This window comes from Lampris incognitus, chromosome 2 (genome assembly GCF_029633865.1).
Source record: "Lampris incognitus isolate fLamInc1 chromosome 2, fLamInc1.hap2, whole genome shotgun sequence".
Classification (NCBI taxonomy): domain Eukaryota; kingdom Metazoa; phylum Chordata; class Actinopteri; order Lampriformes; family Lampridae; genus Lampris; species Lampris incognitus.
The window spans coordinates 81,328,579-81,349,385 of NC_079212.1; the positions used below are offsets into that span (position 1 = coordinate 81,328,579).

General features: G+C 47.1%; 1 protein-coding gene across 2 annotated transcripts in view; it reads left to right on the forward strand.

Annotated features, from left to right (window-relative positions):
- Positions 1 to 20,541, forward strand: part of stx16 (syntaxin 16) — a 110,771-nt gene extending 90,230 nt beyond the window's left edge. For both annotated transcript variants that reach the window (XM_056274317.1, XM_056274318.1), the window contains exons 5-8: positions 6,766 to 6,854; positions 7,721 to 7,864; positions 18,237 to 18,317; positions 19,917 to 20,541. In XM_056274317.1, coding sequence (XP_056130292.1) covers positions 6,766 to 6,854; positions 7,721 to 7,864; positions 18,237 to 18,317; positions 19,917 to 20,018 — 416 coding nt within the window. In that variant the 3' untranslated portion in view covers positions 20,019 to 20,541. The remainder of the gene's footprint in view (positions 1 to 6,765; positions 6,855 to 7,720; positions 7,865 to 18,236; positions 18,318 to 19,916) is intronic.
- Positions 20,542 to 20,807: the final 266 nt, after the last annotated feature.

Genomic DNA, 20,807 nt, shown 5'->3' on the forward strand with positions numbered 1-20,807 from the left:
ACGAGAAGGTCCGCCGTCTATGCTTCAGAGGGGAGTTTGGTGAGGGCGACAAAGTGGACGGCCTTGGAAAACCGGTCGACAATGGTCAGAATGGTGTCATTGCCTTTGGACATGGGGAGGCCAGTTACAAAGTCCAAGGCAATGTGGGACTTAGGTCGGCCGGGGACAGGAAGGGGGCACAGGAGACCTGGTGGAGGGCAATGGAGAGAATTGCTGTGGGCGCAGTTGGTGCAGGCAGCCACGAACTCCCTGGTGACTGCCTCCGTGGTGGGCCACCAGAAGCACCTGCGGATGAAGGCCGCTGTTCGGTGGACCCTGGGATGGCAGGCAAAATGGCTGGAGTGGCCCCACTCCAGCACCTGGGGATGGACAGAGAGGGGCACAAATAGCCGCTTCCGGGGTCCATTGCCTGGGTCGGGCTGGGCGCGCTGGGCCCTTCTCACCACCAATTCGATGGCCCAGGTGACGACACCCACCACCCGGGCAGGGGAAGGATGGTGCCTTGGGCGTCAGGGGACCCCTCGGAAAACAGATGGGAGAGGGCGTCTGCCCTGACCTTCTTGGTGCCCGGGCGGTATGTGAGGGTGAAGTTGAACCGGCTGAAGAAGAGAGCCCAGTGTGCCTGCCTGGGGTTTAGCCTCTTAGCCGTCCGCACGTAGGTCAGGTTCTTGTGATCGGACCATACAATGAACGGCTGCCCTGCTCCCCCCAGCCAGTGTCTCCACTCCCTCCAGCCAGTGTCTCCACTCCCCTAGGGCGGCGTGGACAGCCAGCAACTCCCTGTTGCCGATGTCGTGGTTCTTCTCCACAGGACTGAAAAGCCGAGAGAAGAAGGCGCACGGGTGAATCTTCTGTTCCTCCTCCGACCGCTGGGAGAGGACAGCTCCGATGCCCGTGTCCGACGCGTCCACCTCCACGATGAACTGCCTGGACGGGTCCGGGTGGGCGAGCACCAGAGCCATTGTGAACAGCCTCTTCAGGGCCGAGAAGGCGGCCTCTGCCTCCGAGGTCCAGGAGAAGGGGCGGAGGGTGGAGGTGAGTGCAGTGAGGGGGCGGCCACACGGCTGAACCCCCTGATGAAGCGCCGGTAGAAATTAGCGAACCCCAGGAAGCACTGGAGTTGCGTCCTGTTGGTGGGCCGTGCCGACTCCTCCACCACTCGGGTCTTCCTGGGGTCGGTGCGGACGAGCCCCTTGTCCACGATGTGTCCAAGGAACTCCATGGAGGCGGAGTGGAACACACTTCTCGGCCTTCATTAACAGCCTGTTCTCCAGCAGCCATTGGAGGACCAGGCGGACATGCTGGTGGTGTTCCTCCTCAGTCCTGGAGAACACGAGGATGTCATCCAGGTACACCACCACGAACGTGTTCAGCATATCCTGGAGCACATCGTTGACCAACGCCTGGAAGACGGCCGGGGCGTCGGTGAGGCCGAAGAGCATAACGAGGCACTCGAAATGCCCTAGGTGGGTGTTGAAGGCCGTCTTCAATTCATCCCCTTCCCGGATGCGCACCAGGTGGTACGCGCTGCGCAGGTCCAGCTTGGTGAACACCGTGGCGTGAGTGAGTGGCTCGAACGTGGAACTCATAAGGGGGAGTGGATATTTATTTTTAACCGTTATGTCATTTAACAGTCAATAATCTATGCAAGGCCTCAGGCTGCCCTCCTTCTTTGCCACTAAAAAGAAGCCTGCTGCCACCAGGGAAGACGAGGGCCTTATGATTTCTGAGACCAGGAACTCTGTGATATAATTGCGCATAGACTCCTTCTCCGGGACGGAGAGGTTATACTACCGACCGGTGGGAGCGGCGGCCCCGGGAAGGAGATCTATGGTGCAATCATAGGGACGGTGAGGGAGGAGGGAAAGTGCACTGCCCTTACTAAATACAGGAGCTAAATCGTGATAAATGGGAGGAAGACCAGTGAGATCCATGGGAGGAGGCACGGGTCTGAGGCCGCTGGACGGAGAGTGGGCGGAGCGAAGGCAGTTGGCATGACACGCAATGATCCAACCCAAAATCCGCCCAGTAGACCAAGAGATGTGGGGATCGTGCTGTTCCAACCACGGTCTTCCTAACACCAGGGGTGCTGTGGGGTCGTGCAAAACCAAAAAACGCATAGTTTCCACGTGTTTACCTGAAAGAGTGAGAGTGAGGGAAGCAGTGCTGTGCGTGATCCTACCGAGTGAACGACCATCTAGGGCTTGGGCTGTGAGGGGTGTGTCTAGGGGGACGAGTGGAACGCCGGCCTACCGGGCCAGCGAGATGTCCATCAAACACTCGTCCGCCCCCGAATCCAGGAGTGTACCAATAGAGAGTGAGTCGTTACCCCAGGTGAGAGTAACAGGAAACAGCTGGTTGTGCTCCTTCTTGGACTGGGGCTGTGTCGGGGTCGTCAGGCTCACTAGGACACCCCTCGCTAGTGAGCCGAGTCTTTTTGGGCGAGTCGGGCAGGCCTTGATGTAATGGCCCGACTTCCCGCAGTAGAGGCAGAGGTGGTCGCGCATCCTCTGCTCCCTAACCTCTGGCGGGAGCCGTGACCGACTCAACTGCGTGGGCTCCTCCTCCGGCCGGGATCCAGAAGACACCCAGGGTTGCGAGGGGGAGTGTGAGGGTGTAGAGAGACCGCAGGACGCTGACCCAGGGAAGACACCGGTAGAATGGATGGGGGTTGGTCTATGGGAGGGGCCAGTGCGCGGGGCACATTTCTGGCGCCGCTCCCACAGCCGTTCGTCCATCAGGAGGGCAAGGGTGATGAGCTCGTTGAAGGAGGCAGGGCGGTCCCGAACGATGAAGTCTTTGATTGGCTCGCTCAGCCCCCTCCTGTACGCGCTCTTGATTGCAGTGTCATCCCACCCACTGTCTGCCACGAGTATCCTCACCTCCAAGGTATAATCTGCCACCGACCTGGCTCCCTGCTGGATGGAATGGAGGCAGCTGGCAGCGTCCTGCCCATCAGCTGGGTGGTCAAACACTAGCCGGAACTCACAGCGGAAGGCGCCATAGTCCGAGGCGAGCTGCTCGGTAGGGCCAACTGCTGGTATGGCCCAGCTGAGGGCTTTGCCGGTGAGGAGGGACACAACAAGGGCTACCTTGGTCTCTCCTGTCCTATACCTGACTGGCCGGTGTTTGAACAGGATCTCACACTGACCAAGGAAACCCCTGCACAGCTCGAACTCCCCACCGAAGGCCTTGAGGCAGGGAAGGTTAGGCTCGAACCGGAGGTCTAGTGGGGGTTGACTCGGAGGAGGGGATCGTCGGGACCAGGAACGGGGAATCCGGAGGCCGGGCTGGGGGCAGGGACCGGGGCCAGAGCAGGGTGGTCGCTGATCTTGGACACTGCCACAGTGAGAGCAGCAATCTGCGGGGAGAGTGAAGCAAGGGTGCCCGCGGAGGTATGCGAGTTAGCCTGGATCCCGCTGATTTCTCCAGTGATCCGGGAGAAGGCAGTGCTAAGCTCAGAATGGAGTTGGGTGAGTTGAGTGCTGTGGTCCTTTACCACTACCTCGAGAGCTATAGGGTTCTGGGGCTTAGGGGCTATAGCTGCCTGAGCGACTGTCTGCCCCTCTGGTTTGCTTTGGCTCATTCTGGCTTCGACATTCTGTTACATTTTACGAATGAAGACCAGAGGCCAGTGTAGCGAAACCCAAAAGGACAGACAGAAAACAGCACCAGGATAACCCCAAAGGGTGATTTAATGCAGGGAAGATAAACAAACAACACTGCCACAGGGGACAATAACAGGTGAGTCTCAGGTGGGCGTTGTTGAGACGATGTGCGCCTGGCTACCAAAGTCCGAATCCATAGAGCGAGGGGTTGTCCAAGGAAGCCCGGGTCCGAGATCCAGGAAGTCATGTCCGAATAGGAGGGGTCCACGTAGAGAGACGCGGAGGGAGATCGCTGGAAAGGTCCAGGTGGAAACGTGAAGGTCGCTGGGGGCGAGGAGTAAGGGAGACGCGGGGAGCCGTAGAAGTCGCGGAGGGAGAGTCCTGGGAGGGAAAAAAGAGAGACACGAATATAGACACTGGGAATAAACAGAATAGCAAGAGTGCAAGGAACGCTGGAAGGCTTGTCAGAGCTTTACCGCAGGGTTCAGTACGTTGAAGCACGGAGGGACGTTCTGGCAGGCTTCTTGTAGAGGGCTGCCTGATTGCCGCAGGTGTGCCTGATGGATGATGGCAAACACCTGGTTCAGCGCAGCTCTCGTCTTCTCAGAGCGCGAGCCGAGCGCTCGGATGTTTCCTGCACATCCGAGCTGGGGGAGTGGCTTGTACGTGCCGGGGAGGCAGCTCGGGGCGGTGTAACCCCAACATGCTGACCACCAACAGGCTGTGTTCCAGGATGGTACCGGCATTTTCACTCCAGTCCCAACTTTGTGGCATGGCCTCCCTCAGTCTTACATCCCTAAGGACGCGCAGTCGGCCGGGTACATCTTTTTTTTTTATAAATTTATTTCTGATTTTTCCCTTTTTTCTCCCAATTTAGTGGCCAATTGATCCCTATTTTAATTCAAACACCCACCCTCGTATTGCATGCGTTCGCCAACTGCATCTCTCCGGCCGGCAGTCTCGAAGGAAAGCGCCTCCCCACTTTCGTGACAAGGCGAATCCAAGCCGATCCACTGTTTTTCCGACACACACAGAGACGCATTCACATGACGAACACAAGCCGACTCCGCCCCCCTCCCGAAGACAGCGTTGCCAATGATTGCTGCTTCATTGAGTCCGGCCATAGTCGGATCTGACGAGACCGGGGCGCGAACCCCAGTCCCCAGTGGGCAACTGCATCGACACCAAGCCGATGCTTAGACCGCTACGCCACCGCGGACGTCGGCCGAGTACATCTTCATCCGGCATGACACCCACTGTACCCCTGTGCGGCCCCCTTATGATGGCGGGGGCTAAGAACTTTGTGGTGGACATGGGCGGTAAGGCGGAGCAGGTTTTGGTGCACCGCCTCAAGCCGGCTCACCTGGACTTGGATAGGCCTGTTCAACTGGCCCAGCCCTGGCCAACTGGCCTACGTGGACACCTCCCCTTCCCCTACACCCTTCAAAAGGAGCCATTTTTGCCACATTATTTGTCCCCCACCACGTTGATTTTTTTCTTTTTATCATGGTGAATTCGGGGGGGGGGGGCGTGTGTAGTGACCCACTTTAAGCAGGTTAGACATTCACCATGTTTACCAGAGACTATCCCTTTAAGACGGTGGGTTCAGGGTGTCCCAGAAGGGGATTGTGGGTAGACGTGGGGTTGAGCAGTTTTGGTGTGTGAGCTAGCATGTCGAGCAGCCCGAGTTTATAATTTGTAACTGTGCACTTTGAGTTTGGTGGAGGAAATAAACAACCCGACAGCTGTGTGGTCAAAGCTCTCTCTCGTCTCCTTTCTATCATCCTTCGTCTCCTCCCGCCTTGATTACTGCAACTCAATCATCTATGGCATCAGTGCTAGCTCTATCAAGAGATCCAATTGGTCCAGAACGCATTCGCCCAACTTTTAACTTTCACCAAATCCTGGCACCACATCACCCCAGTCCTAAAAGACCTCCACTGACTACCAATCTCCCACCAGATCAATTACAAAATCCTGGTTCTTACTTATAAAGCCCTTCACAAACTGGCTCCCCCATAGCTCAACGACCTCCTCTCCCCCTACCAACCCTCTTGATCCCTCAGATCCACCTCAGCCTCCCTTCTCTCTACCCCCAGGTCCAAACTCCGTGGCTTTGGTGACCGATTCTTCTCCAGGGCAGCTCCCAGGCTCTGTAACTCACTCCCCCGAATCATTAGAGACTCAGAATCCCTCCCACTCTTCCAATCCTGTCTCAAGACACACCTTTTCTCCATTGCCTTCTTGTGCCTTCCTGTGCTGTCGTCCACCCCTGGTCTGGGGCAGGCTGGGGACCGAGCATTCGACCTGCTCCCTCCCTCAACTCCCTCCCCAAGCGCATCGGACACTGTTGCGGTCTGCCCACATTCAGGTCATCGGTCGGGAGTCACCTCTTCAGACTTCATCTGTGTTTTATTTGATTTATGATGTTTATTTTTCTTTCCCTTTTGTATCTGTCCAAGTTGGAGAGTACTACTGGCGTCGTGTGTGGCTGCTGCTTCTCCCTCTCGTAGCCCCCCTTCCCATCCACCCCTGTATGTCTGTGTTATGTTTATCTGTCGTCTTGTTTCACCCCGTTTATTGTAAAGCGACTGAGTATTAGAAAAGCGCTATATAAGTTTATTATTATTATTGTTATTATTAATATTATTATTATTATCCTCCACAATATCTTGATTCATCGTATTTACATATTAACCACATGATGCTTACTAGTTAGCCAAATTATATAATACTTACCTTTCTTTCAAGGCATTGCCTGCTTTGGTGAGATAGCAGAATAGAAGTAAATGTCAAAGTAATTTTAGGAATAAATATTTGGGTTTTTAGTGGCAACTTATCTCTGCGCTACTGAATTATTGAGGTGTAAAAAATTGTGTTCCAATATTTTAAACAACCAACTTCATAAATTCTTAAAAACCCAGATTATTATTAACTTCCTATTTGACAAGTAGAATCTTAAGTTTGAATTATTTCTGTCATTTATGGGTATTTCTAAAGAAAGATCAGTTATTTATGGAAAATGTATGAGAAATTGCTGCTTGGGTTTCAATTCACTTCCTAAGAAATTGCGGACCCGTAATATACAGTGCTTCCAATTCATCAAATGTAGTATTTCTTAATGCTGTGTAGCACAATTGTTTGTCTGGTTTTCCAGGTATGAAGAATCGTGAGGAGCGATCAAAGCACTTTTTTGACTCTGGACCTCTTATGGAGGAGGATGAAGATTTAGCTCTATATGACAAAGTGAGTGGCATAAAAAAATAAACCTCAGCAATTATTGTTGTGTCATTCTATTGTCACTTCTGTCATTGTCATTCTCCACTGAATTGATCAATTTGACGGTTGTCATTGGATTTTTTTCCCCACATTTCAGCTCACATGTTTTTTTGCATACTCGGTAGAGCATTACAATGCACCACTAGGGAGTATACAGCCAAGTTGCCTTAATTTACTAACCTCTGAGATCCAAATTTACAACATATCTAAGTATTAAAGAGCATCCAATTACTCTCTGATAGCTCTTAAAGGGATAGTTCTTTTTTTTTTACACAAGGTGGTATGACTTAATTATAGTTATGTATATTCATGAACATTAGGCTGGTCAGTATGCCCCGTGTTCAGAGATCTGGCTGCTTTCGTAACTGTGATTCAGCAGAAAAATTAATGGCAGTGAATGGTGTCAGTTAACAAAAATATTTTAAGCCGTAATACAGCACACAAAAATGGTTTTAACTATCCACAACAGAATACATCATTTTGTGTTTCAGCAAAAAAATAATAATAATAAATTTAAGTGTATTGAACAATATAAGTGCCTTATTATACTTAAGTGGCAAAGTATGCAATACATATGAGTTTGTTTTTGTTTTTTTTTTCCTAACACAGGTCAACCACTACTGTGTTTGTTTAAGTAAGTCGTGGCCGACCACAGAATTTTGGATACATACCTCACCTATACAATCAATTTTGGATTAAATTAAGCAGGTTTTCCTTGCCACGACTAATGAGAAAGACTTTTTTTTAGCTTACCGACTGATCTCAAATTATTTCAGCCTTTCAATACCTATGGAATAAATGTAAAATAAATCCACCTTGCGCTACTATTTCAGGAGTTCACAGATGATCAGCTGATGCTGGTGGAACAGAACACAGTTATGGTGGAGGAGAGAGAGAGGGAGATCCGACAAATAGTACAGTCCATCTCTGACCTGAATGAGATTTTTCGGGACTTGGCCGGAATGGTGGTTGAACAGGTATTTGAAGCAATCTTGATATTTTGCCAAAGAACACACTGTATTTCCCTTTGATTACTAGACATGTGCAGTAACTGGAAGGTTTTCCCATCCCTTGAGTTATTGATTGTATTCATGTGCTGTAAATTATATCTGAATCCATTTATTTTTTTGTCTGAGATCTTTGCAAAGCCGTCACACAAATCACAGAATGTTGAAATTGAAAACGAAATTCATTCTCCTGAAGGAAGGGTTTCATGATCAATCTGTAACACATGCTTTTTGACAAAATTGTTAATCAACAAAGGAGATTAAAAAAAACCCAAAAGTACTATTTAAAAGAGTCATTAGAAAGACTTGGACTTATTACAATATTGTCTCATCATTACACCAGCCAAGCTTTTCTAGTATTATAAAGCCTGACAGTGGTGTGCAGGAAGGTCTACTGTAGATTTTTGGTCTTGGCCAGATGGCACAGAGAGGGCAAAGCTCATAGATCTGCCAGCCCTGTCATGTCTATTTTGGAGGAATCAGATTGTGGCGTGGATGTTCTAGCTTTATCATCTTTTCCACAAGGGAGATTGCAGCTTCTTCTCTTCTGTTCCTTTAATGATGGAACAGAAGGGAGTGGGCGTATGCCTTGCCCTGAGATAATTTTCAAGGCTCTGTGTTGTCCCCTTTTCAACTGCTCTTCTTGTCCTTTAGTACAGCTAACCAGGATGACATGACCATCCTCTAGTACTGATCTATTAAGCACAATCCACTGATGTATGTGTTTTTGCAGTACTCTCAGTAGATAAAGGCACCTGGATGCCTTCCTTACCATGTCCTGAACCTGGTATGAATAAGAAAGGGTTAACAGTGGATATAAACCGTTTACACACCCCTGTAAAATGGCAGGTTTTTGTGAAGTAAAATAATGAACCCAAGATAAATCATGCCAGAACCTTTTCCACTCTCTTTTTTTCTTTTAAATTTTATTTCAACCCATAGAAATAACGTGGAAAACAATCAAAAACAATTTAGGGGGGGAAAAAGAAAAATACAAAACTAACAACACCCTTTTATAATCTGCTTATAATCTTCTCCTGGATCGCCACCTTGCCACAGTAGAGAAGCTTGCCTGTGCCAATGATCCCAAGACCTATTCCCTCCGGAACGTGGCTCCTGGTAGGGTCACACAAGGCGGATTGGTCAAGGGGGAGGTTCCAGATGAAGTGTGATCCAGCAAAGACCTCAATGGTGGAACTGACGGAAGATGACTCCAGGTCACAATGGCAGTGAAGGCGGATAAAGGCTGAAACAGAGGGTGGTCCCCAATCGTCTTGGACTCTGGCCACCCCCTGCCAAAGTTCGTGTAGTGGCTGCAGGAGCATCAGTCACTCCACGTAAAAAGCTGTCATGTGCAGGTGTCCTCCCTCAAGGATCAACCCATAAACGTCCAGGGTCAAAGCCCTGTGGCAGTCAGGGAGAGGTGACGGGGTCAGGACAGTGAAGTCTAGCAGCCCCTAGCTACAACCTGGCATACAGGTGGTGGGTATATGATCAGTCACTAAGCCCTGGAACTGGTGCAGAGGGGCTTCTTGGCTGCTGCACCCACGACTGAGCAGCCCTATTTAGAATCCACTCTGCTCACCCCGGGGGGGGGGGGGGGGCTAGAAAAGGTGCCCTAAACATTATCTGCCTCATACCTCCTGTCTGGACCACTGCATCCAGTTGGATTACCACCATGCGGTCACAAACAGAAAGTCATATATTTTGGAGCCTGAAACATATGAACCCACATGGACAGTCAATCCAGCAATCAACCTGAACGGTGTACTACCATCATCTCCTGAGAGCTGAGAAGATTCCAGATTGATATCGCCACACTCTCTGAAATCCAATTGGCCGACCAAGGGCAGCTGAAGGAGGAGAAGGGTGGTTACACTTTTTTTACACTTTTTTTTCTGGAAAAGAAAAGCAGCTGATGAGCTGAGGAGCCATGGTGTGGGCTTTGCCATCAAAAACAGCCTCATTTCCCACCTTGCTGAGCTTCTTCTGGGCATCAATGTATACCTGATGACAATATGACTGGTGCTTGTAAATAGCCAAAGCATCACTGTCATCAGTGCATACGCTCCAGCACTTGACTCACAAGATGAGTAAAGGAGACCTTCTGTGCCGACGTGGACAGTGTTCTCACCAAAGTCCTCAAGAAGAATAAGATAATCCTGCTTGGAGATTGCAATGCCAGAGTGGGATGAAATTACAACTTGTGGAGAGGCATAATTGGCAAGGAATGGGTTGGAAACAAACTCCAATGGCATCCTGCTGTTAACAACATGCTCAGAACACAGCCTAATCATCACCAACACAGTCCTACGGCAAAAGAACAAATTTATAACAACCTGGAGGCCCAATTGTTCCAACATTTGGCACCTCATTGACTACATTATTGTCCGTCAAAGAGACCGGTGCGAGGTAAAGAGTGATGATTGGTATAGATGACTGCTGGACTGACCATCACCTTATTTGTTCCACGTGTCCATCCAAATTCACCGGAAAAGAAGGGTGCAGAAAAAGAAGATCCATCCAGAGTTCAACCTTGAAAGACCTACTGATAGCTCCTCTCATCAACAGTTCCAGGCCAGGCTCAGTGCATTAATGCCCAAACAGTATCCAGATGATATTGAAAGCCACTGGGATATGCTCAGAATTTCAATCACTGGAATCTGTAAAACCACTCTTGGACACAAGATGAAGAACCACCAATATTGGTTTGATGAGAAAGACCTGGAAATCCAACAGTTAATCAACATCAAGAGGCAAGCCTTTAGCCTCTGGCGGAATGACATCAACTGTCAAAATAAATGAGCTGCCCATGCAAGAGCAAAGTCAGCCATCCAAAGCCAGGTCAAGGAATTGAAGAACCAGTGGTGAATGAAGAGGGCCCTTGAGATCCAGCACCTTGCAGATGCTGGGAATACCAGAGGCTTCTTTGATATTACTGAAGCAATATATGGTCACAGCCACCATTGTGTAACCCCTCTTCACTCCAAAGATGGTTGCACACTGCTAACAGACAACGAGTCAATCAAAGAGAGGTGGAAGGAGCACTACTAGGAACTTTTAAACTAGGACTCTAGCCCTGAGATGGATGCCCTCCAGCTACTCCCTCAACAACCTAAAGAGAAGGACATGGCAGCGCCACCTAATCTAAGAGAAGTCCAGGATGCCATCGGGAAGATGAAACTCAACAAAGCTGTTGGTGCCGGTGGAATACTGGCAGACATACTGAGGGCAGGTTGACCTACACTCCTCAGACATACCCATGCCCTGCTACTTAAAATATGGGAAAAAGAGGAAATCCCTGTGCAACTTAGGGACACACTCGTTGTCTCTATCTTTAAGAAAAGGGACAAAACTGAGTGCAGCATTTCCTTGCTTTCCACCACAGCTAAAGCCCTGGCTAGGGTGTTGGCCAACAGACTCCTCCCAGTATCAGAGGAAATTTTGCCAGGATGCCAGAACTGTTTTCGTCCTAACAGAAGCACAATGGTCATCATTTTTACTGCTCGCCAACTCCAAGAAAAAACCCAGGAACAGAATCAACCATTGTACATGGCCTTCATAGACTTAACCAAAGCTTTTGTTTCCGTAAACGGCCAGGCCATCTGACTAGTTCTGTCAAAAATCGACTGCCCTGAAAAATATATCAGAGTACTACGACTACTACATGATACTATTTCAGCTAAAGTACTCAGGAGTTATGGAGATGAAACAGAGCCATTCAAGGTCCACACGGGAGTTAAACAAGGCTTTTTCATTGCCCCAACCCTCTTCTCTGTCTTCATTGCCACCATCCTCCACCTCACGGGTCCCAGTCTGCCTCAGGGAGGCAAAATCATGTACAGGACTAATGTGGATCTTCTGAATATCAACAGATTCAGGGCTAAAGGTAAAACCACCACCACATCCATCATAGAGATGGAGTATGCCAATGGCAATGCCTTAGTGTCCCTCGTAGAAGAGGAACTACAGAGTATACTGGACACCTTTGCAAAGGCATACAAGCAGCTTGGCCTGGCCATTTACATACAGAAGACCCATATCCTCTACCAACCCCCACCCAACAGAGATATGCCTGCTCTGCCCCATCCATCTCTGTAGACAACACCAGACTCGAAAATGTCGAACAGTTCCCATATCTTGGCAGCCTTTTTTCTCCTCCAAAGCCAACATTGACATTAAAATGCACTATTGTCTTAGTTGTGCCAGCTGGGCCTTCTCAAGATTGAGTAAAAAGGTTTTCGAAAACCGCCATCTTCAGGCCAGAACAAAAATTCTGGTGTACAAAGTGGTGCTGCCCACCCAACTGTATGGGTCAGAAAACTGGACCACATATAGCAGGCACCTGAAGGCACTCGAGGCATACCAACAGTGATGCTTAAGGAAGATACTTAAGATCAGCGGGGAGGATAAGCACACCAACTTCAGCGTCCTCGAGGAGGCCAACACACCTACTATAACTGCCACCATCGCACAACATCAGCTGAGATGGACTGGCCATGTCCTCCACATGTCTGACTCTTGGCTCCCAAAACAAGTCCTTTAATCTCAGCTAGTGACAGTACCCCGTGCCCCAGGAGTACAAAATAAGAGACATAAAAGTAACATCAAGGCCCACATCAAAAAGTTTGGTATCGACCTTAACACCTGAGAACGAGCAGCAATAAAACGGGGAGGCCTGGAGACTGGGTGTCCGTAAGGGTCCTGGGCGCTACAACCATGACCTCCACTGTGATGCTGAAAACAAGCGTAGACTCAGAAAGGAGCGTGTAACCAGAAAGGCCCAAGCCACATCCTCAACCACTTTTTCACACCCTTGCCCACATTGCCCCAAAATATGTGGTTCCAGGATCGGCCTCTACACCCACCTGAAGACCCAAAGGACCTAGAAGGAGGGGACAGTCATACTCGACTCCAAGTGTCAACCAATGATGATAATTGGGGATATGGCTGTGTTCAAAATTAACGAATAATATTCAAACTCATGTTAAATATAGTTAGTATACACTTGCAATTAAATTAAATTAAACAATTAAATTGACTCTGATTGGGGCGTCCAGGTAATGTAGTGGTCAATTCCGTTGCGTACCAACATGGAGATCACCGGTTCAAATCCCGCATTACTTCTGGCTGGGTCGGGCAGTTTTTCATAAGAAGGGCCTGGTTTTGAACCCCGGGGTTGTCCAAACTTGGGGGTCATTGTTCTCCCTGTGTCTGTGGTGGGTTTCCTCCGGGTGCTCCGGTTTCCCCCACCATCAAAAAGACATGCATGTTAGGGTTAATATGCCTGTGTGTGCTCCTGACGGAGGTACAGCAGGAAGAACTGGATTTGGTCCCCGGGCGCTGCGCGGCGGCTGCCCACTGCTCCTAGCTACACAGCTAGGATGGGTTAACTGCAGAGCTGAATTTCCCCATGGGGATCAATAAAGTATATCAAAGAAAAACAATCAAGGGTCTGCGGTGGTATAGCGGTCTAAGCATTGGCTTTGTGTCGATGCAGTTGCCCACTGGGAACTGGGGTTCACGCCCGGGTCTCGTCAGATCCGACTATGGCCGGATTCAATGAAGAGGCAAAAATTGGCAACGCTGTCTTGGGAGGAGGGCGGAGTCGGCTTGTGTTCATCACATGAATATGTCTCTGGGTGTATCGCAAAAAGCAGTGATTCGGCCTGGATTCGCCTTGTCACGAAAATGGCGAGGCGTCTCCTTCGAGACTGCCGGCCGGAGAGATGCAGTTGGTGAACACACAGTATGAGGGTGGGTGTTTGAATTAGAACAGGGAGCGATTGGCCACTAAATTGGGAGAAAAAGGGAAAAATCAGAAATATTTTTTTATAAAAGAAAACAATCAAAATATGTCTGGGCTGCTGGGTGGAGTGGTAAGACAGAAACCTTTTCATACCAAAGAAAACCAAAAACATTCAAGCCTGCCTAAATTCTGCATAAAGATACATCCAGTCTTCTAAAATCATATGGAAAAATGGTTTATGGTCTTATGAAACCAAGATTGAACTTTTTGGCCATAATTTCAAAAGGCATGTATGGTTCAAAAACAAAACAGCACATCACCAAAGGAACACCAAACTCACAGTGAAGCATGGTGTTGGCTGCATCATGCTTTGGGGCTGCTTTACTTCAGCCAGAACTGGGGCTTCAGAGGTGGAGAGCATCTGGAGCAGCTCCAAATAGAAAGAAGGAGACAATTTTTTTGTCATTGTAAGCAAGCATACAATGAAATTCATGCACTGCATTTAACCAATCTATGGTAAAGGGGCAGCGGGTAGCTGCAGCACCTGGGGACCAACTCCAGTTCTTTCCATTGCCTTGCTCAGGGGCACAGACAGGAGTATTAACCCTAACTTGTATGTCTTTGATGGGGGGAGGAAACTGAGCTCCAAGTGGAAACCTATGCAGACATGGGGAGAACATGTAAAGTCCACACAGGAAAGACCTAGGATGGCTTGAGGTTTGAATCGAGGACCTTCTTGCTGTGAGGTAACAGTGCTAACCACTGGGCTACTGTGCCGCCTAAATACCAGCTGATTTTGTCAGAAAACCCTCAGGTGTCTGCTAGAAAGCTGAAGATGAAGAGGAATTTCAAATTTCAGCACGACAAACGACCCAAGGCATACACCCAAAGGCATACATCCAAAGGTATACATCCAAAGGCATACATCCAAACCAACAAAGGACTGGCTTCATCAAAATAAGATACAGGTTTTGGAAATGCCCAGCCAGAGCCCAGACCTGAATCCAATTGAACATCTGTGGGGTGACCTGAAGAGGTCTGTGCACAGGAGATGTCCTTTCAATTTGACGGATCCAGAATGTTTTTTGCAAGGAAGAGTTGGAAAATACGGCCAAGTCAAGATGCACCAAGCTGATAGACTCTTAACCAAAAAAACTGAGTAATGTAATAAAATAAAATGGTGCTTCATCAATGTGTTAGTTAAGGGGTTATGCGACTAGGTAAGTTTTATTTTTTCCCCCAAAAATATGTGATTGTTTTTCACTGTATTTTAAAAGGTTGCATTTTCAAAAAAAAAAAAAGTGGAAAAAGTTCAGACACGATTTATCTTGGTTGCATTTTTTTACATCACAAAAACCTGCCATATTAATAGGGGTGTGTAGACTTTTTATATCCACTGTATGTGCCACCGATGGCACATACAGTGGATGATGTGTCGGAGAGGGTACCCAAGGAGGAGAGAGTGGTGATTGGAGCAGACTTCAATGGACATGTTGGTGAAGGGAACAGAAGTGATGAGGAGGTGATGGGTAGCTATGGTGTCAAGGAGAGAAATATGGAAGGACAGATGGTGGTGGATTTTGTGAAAAGGATGGAAATGGCTGTGGTGAATACATATTTCAAGAAGAGGGAGGAACACAGGGTGACATACCAGAGTGGAGTAAAGTGCACACAGGTGGACTATATCTTATGTAGAAGGCGTGATCTAAAAGGGGCTGGAGACTGCAAGGTGGTGATAGGGGAGAACGTAGCTAGGCAGCATTGGATGGTGGTCTGTAGGATGACTGGAGATGAAGAAGAGGAAGCGAGTGAAGGCAGAGCCGAAGATCAAATGTTGGAAGTTGAAGAAGGAAGACTGTTGTGTGGAGTTCATGGAGGAGTTAAGACAGGCACTGGGTAGTAGTGAAGAATTGCCAGATGGCTGGAAAACCACTGAAGAAATAGTGAGGGAGACAGCTAAGAAGGTACTTGGTGTGTCATCAGGACAGAGGAAGGAAGATAAGGAGGCTTGGTGGTGGAATGAGGAAGTACAGCAAATTATACAGAGGAAGAGGTTGGCAAAGAAGAAGTGGGATAGTCAGAGAGATGAAGAAAGTAGACAGGAGTACAAGGAGATGCAGCGTAAAGCAAAGAGAGAGGTGGCAAAGGCAAAGGAAAAGGCGTATGGTGAGTTGTATGACAGGTTAGACACTAAGGAAGGAGAAAAGGACTTGTACCGATTGGCTAGACAGAGGGACCGAGCTGCGAAGGATGTGCAGCAAGTTAAGGCGATCAAGGCTAGAGATAGAAATTTGCTGACAAGCGAGGAGAGTGTGCTGAGAAGGTGTAAAGAGTACTTTGAGGGGCTGATGAATGTGATGAATATGAGAAAGAGAGAGAAGGTGGGATGATGTGGGGATAGTGAAGTGTGATGGATTAGCAAGGAGGAAGTGAGGGCAGCTATGAAGAGGATGAAGAGTGGAAAGGCAGTTGGTCCAGATGACATACATGTGGAGACGTTTAAGAGAGATAGCAGTGGAAGTTTTTAACTAGATTGTTTAACACATTATTGGAAAGTGAGAGGCTGCATGGGGAGTGGAGAAGAAGCATACTGGTACCGATTTTCAAGAATAAGGGTGATTTGCAGAACTGTAGCAACTACAGAGGTATAAAGTCGATCAGCTACAGCATGAAGATATGGGAAAGAGTAATAGAAGCTAAGTTAAGAGGACAGGTGCCGATTAGCAAGCAGCAGTATGGTTTCATGCCACGAAAGAGCACCACAGATGCGATATTTGCTTTGAGAATGTTGGAGAAATATAGAGAAGGCCAGCAGGAGTAACATTGTGTCTTTGTAGATTTAGAGAACGCATACGACAGGGTGCCAAGAGAGGAGGTGTGGTATTGTATGAGGAAGTCGGGAGTTGCAGAGAAGTATGTAGGATTGGTGCAGGATATGTATGAGGGAAGTGTGACAGTGGTGAGGTGTGTGGTTGGAATGACAGATGGGTTCAAGGTGGAGGTGGGATAACATGAAGGATCGGCTCTGAGCCCTTTCTTGTTTGCAATGGTGATGGACAGGTTGACGGACAAGATCAGGCAGGAGTCTCCATAGACGAAGTTAAGATGTAAAACTCTTTGTAATATTGTATTTATGTTTTCTTAAGGCTTTATCTCTATATGATAGGAATGTTGAGAAATGGGTCTACTCTTGTAAAGCTGGCAGGATATTTAATGCAGCTTCAGTTGATGACCCTGGCTGGGGTATTTAATGCAGCTTCAGCTGGTGACCCTGGCTGGTGGGGTATTTAATGCAGCTTCAGTTGATGACCTTGGCTGGGGTATTTAATGCAGCTTCAGTTGATGACCCTGGCTGGTGGGGTATTTAATGTAGCTTCAGTTGATGACCCTGGCTGGTGGGGTATTTAATGCAACTTCTGTTGGTGACTCTAGCTGGGGTATTTAATGCAGCTTTAGTTGATGACCCTGGCTGGTGAGGTATTTAATGCAGCTTCAGTTGGTGACCCTGGCTGGTGGGGTGTTTAATGCAACTTCAGTTGATGACCCTGGCACATCAAACTACATGTTTTGCCACTTTAAAGTTTGGTGGGTTTTCAGTTTGAAACTGCATTTTTCATTAGTATGCATTTGAAAGGTGACTGTTGCTTATGAACCTGCCGCTTTGCATCGGCCTTGGACCGGCAACGGGAATAAGATTAAATCTGTCGTTTCTTCATGTTATCAAACAGAAGTATCTGTTTTAGAAAAAGATCAGATTATTTGGGAGTGTAATTAAACCCTAATTTCTTTTTTGAGCAGCAGACATATCTTCATTCTTTATGGCCCAATAAAATTGTCACTACTGGGCGTCCCGGTAGCGTAGCGGTCTATTCCGTTGCCTACCAACACTAGGATCATGTTGGTAGCTGGTTTGAATCCCCGTGTTACCTCCGGCTTGGTCGGGTGTCCCTACAGACACAATTGGCTGTGTCTGTGGGTATGTGTTGGTATGTGTCCTGGTCGCTGCACTAGCGCCTCCTCTGTTCGGTTGGGGCACCTGTTCGGGGGGGACTGGGGGGAATAGCATGATCCTCCCATGTGCCATGTCCCCCTGGTGAAACTCCTCACTGTCAGGTGAAAGAAGTGGCTGGTGACTCCACATATATGGGAGGAGGCATGTGGTAGTCTGCAGCCCTCCCCGGATCAGCAGAGGGGGTGGAGCAGAGACCGGGATGGCTTGGAAGAGTGGGGTAATTGGCCAAGTACAACAGGGGAGAAAAACAGGGGAAAATCAAAAAAAAAGAAAAAAGATCAATACCCAGCATAATTTCAGCATTGGCCAAGCTAACGTTACCAAGCTTCTGTCAACGTGGGGAAAAAAACAAAACAAAACAAACTTATTTTAAAATATATTCAGCTGCCCTGCTGGCCCAGCCCAAGTGATGGTGAAGCACCTCAGATGTTCAGGTAGTCTGACATCAAGTGGGCAAGAAATAAAAGTAAAAATAAAACTTTCAGTCTGAAGTGCATCTCCACACCCCAGTTTTAAATACCAGAACCCCATAGAAGTTGGATCCTTGTATGATATTAATTAGCTCCCTATTCTACTTTAAGGGCACGGTACTGGACAGGATTGACTTCAACGTGGAGCAAGCTTGTGTCAAAACAGAAGATGGATTAAAACAATTACAGAAGGTAAAGTTCACATCTCTCTCGTTATGTTAATACCCCAAAAAGCTGATTTTGTTTTTTTTTTGGTGAAATTCTTTGACAATCCTGCCGAACGTTGTCAACCAACTGTACGATTAGTATCCTCAGTGTCACGACACTCTGCTACTCCAAGTGGTTAAAGACATTTCACTGTATTCATGTATATTTAATCACAAAAATATAATATAGGTTATGAAACCCTGATACCATTTTGTTAAGATTTGAATGTATTTGAGGATTACTGTTCAGAAGATTATTCTTCTGGTTGAGGTAGTGCTCTGAAGATAATTACTGCTTGCACAAGGCTACTGACCACCAGGCTCGTCAAGGCATAGCCCGATTTGGAACTAGCACAAACCACTGCTTGGGTGTTAGTCTTATGGAAATGCATTGACAATTTCCTCGAAAGCTCAAGTTGCACACTTATGACTTGGGTAGGACAAGGTTTTCTGACTGAAATGTGCCATTTTGATAAGCTTTCCCCCAAACAGGGCTAAGTGAGGTAAAGACAACTTACACCTTGCATTGACATGCAGTCTGTATCTGGACATCTTATGTTGATAACCAACAATCTGACTTCGTCCCTTGCATTTACACCTGATATTTATATGTATTCTCATTGTCCAAAATGTGTCCTGTTTGGGGATGGATCTTCATTTCTCCCACGTGCAGGTGAGTGACATGAAGTCAGTAAACATTTTAAAACAAAACATGATGGGCATAGAGTCAGAGTTTACATCTACAGTTTTCTGATAGAGAAACGTTGTCCGAGTGTGTAATGATGGACTTGATCACGCTGTTATATAACCTTCACGTTATGGGACTACACAAGCTCCTGTATGAGGCTCTCATGCGACTGACCTTGAATGGTTTCCTGTCCTGGTTGGAAGAAACTCACAGGAATGACATGGTTCACCTGAATGAGACACTGAAGACCATTGACAGCCTTGGGAAAGAAGTCTCACAACATGCTTTGAGGGAGGTCCTCGAGAACAGCTCTTGTACACGCATCATGGATCTATTTGAAGTCTACCGTGATGTACTATACTTCTACAGTCTAATCGCCCATAACAGTCCATGTAGGAGTGTTGTGAATAGTACATCTGTCACTTAGTGATCAGTTGCAGAGGCTTGACAAGTAAATCTTGACAACTTTTTGGTAACTTTTTATAAAGTGAGTGGTAAAAGCATTTTAAATTGTGGCTGTAAATATAACTAACAGTGGCTACTGCAAAATTCTGTGGAGTGTGAAAAGCTGCCCAAAACGTATGTGGCTGATGAAGAATTGTTAAACAGGTGTCACAGTCAAAACAGCTGTTGTCAGTCTGTTGCTGAAATGTATTGTCACTCATGTCATGTTCATTAAAAAACAGATTGAAAAAAACTTGCATATATATATATATATATATATATATATATATATATATATATATATATATTTGTACTGCTATCCAAACCACTTATCCTGCTACTGTCAGGGTGGGTCGCGGGGATGCTGGAGCCTATGCCAGCAGTCATTGGGCAGTAGGCAGGGAGACATATATGTATATATAGTATAATTTTTTTCTTTTTTTTTTTTTGCAGGCTGAACAGTACCAGAAGAAAAACAGAAAGATGCTGGTCATTTTGATCCTCTTTGTCATAGTCATTGTTCTAATATTTATTCTCTTTGGAACAAAGTTTTAATTATTCAGTCCTCTGTCTTGTGCTTTCTGTGTGGGTGTTTGGCGTGCATCTGCGTGGACCGGGATGGAAGTCTATATACTCAAAACAGACAGCTGACTGCCTTTCATATCCTCTCCAGAAATATCAGAAGAGTTTTCACACACTTCCAGACTCACTTACTGGTTTTTGAAGAGGTTTCGTGGCAGATTTTTATGAGAAAATCAATCTCAGTAAGCCTTATTCAAGTGACTTGCTTACAAAGAAGCAAGATTGAGTAGTGGACTGATCTTGAACCAGACAATGTTGAAGTACCTCTGTTTACTAAGCTGGATGAGAGAACACTCCTACCCATCATTATGGACTACCAATAAATGTTTGAACAAGAGTATTCTTGCTTGAATTTCAAGCATGTATTGTTATATTCCTTGTCTGAACAATGCAGAATTTCAGCCCAATATTATGATGATCATTGTGTTTCTGTGATGAAAGATGTGACAAGATGTAATAATGTCTGTGAATGAGAAACCTATAAATCTTTATTTGTCCCACCACAAACGTTTGTTTCCATTTGCATAAGGCTTCTGCTTCAGTATTTGTCCTTAAGAGTCAAAGCTGAAATCTTTGATTTCACCAACCTGTCCCTCCTTCAAGAAGCAACATCTACAAACAGGGTGTAGCAACCGTTGATGCTTGTGTGTTAAGCTCAACAGTGAAAAGCTCCCACCCTTGTGCAAAAATTGCATCCTCTGACCAAAGCTAGCACTGACAATCTAATGTATTATACGCTACATCAAAATATGTGGGAGCACT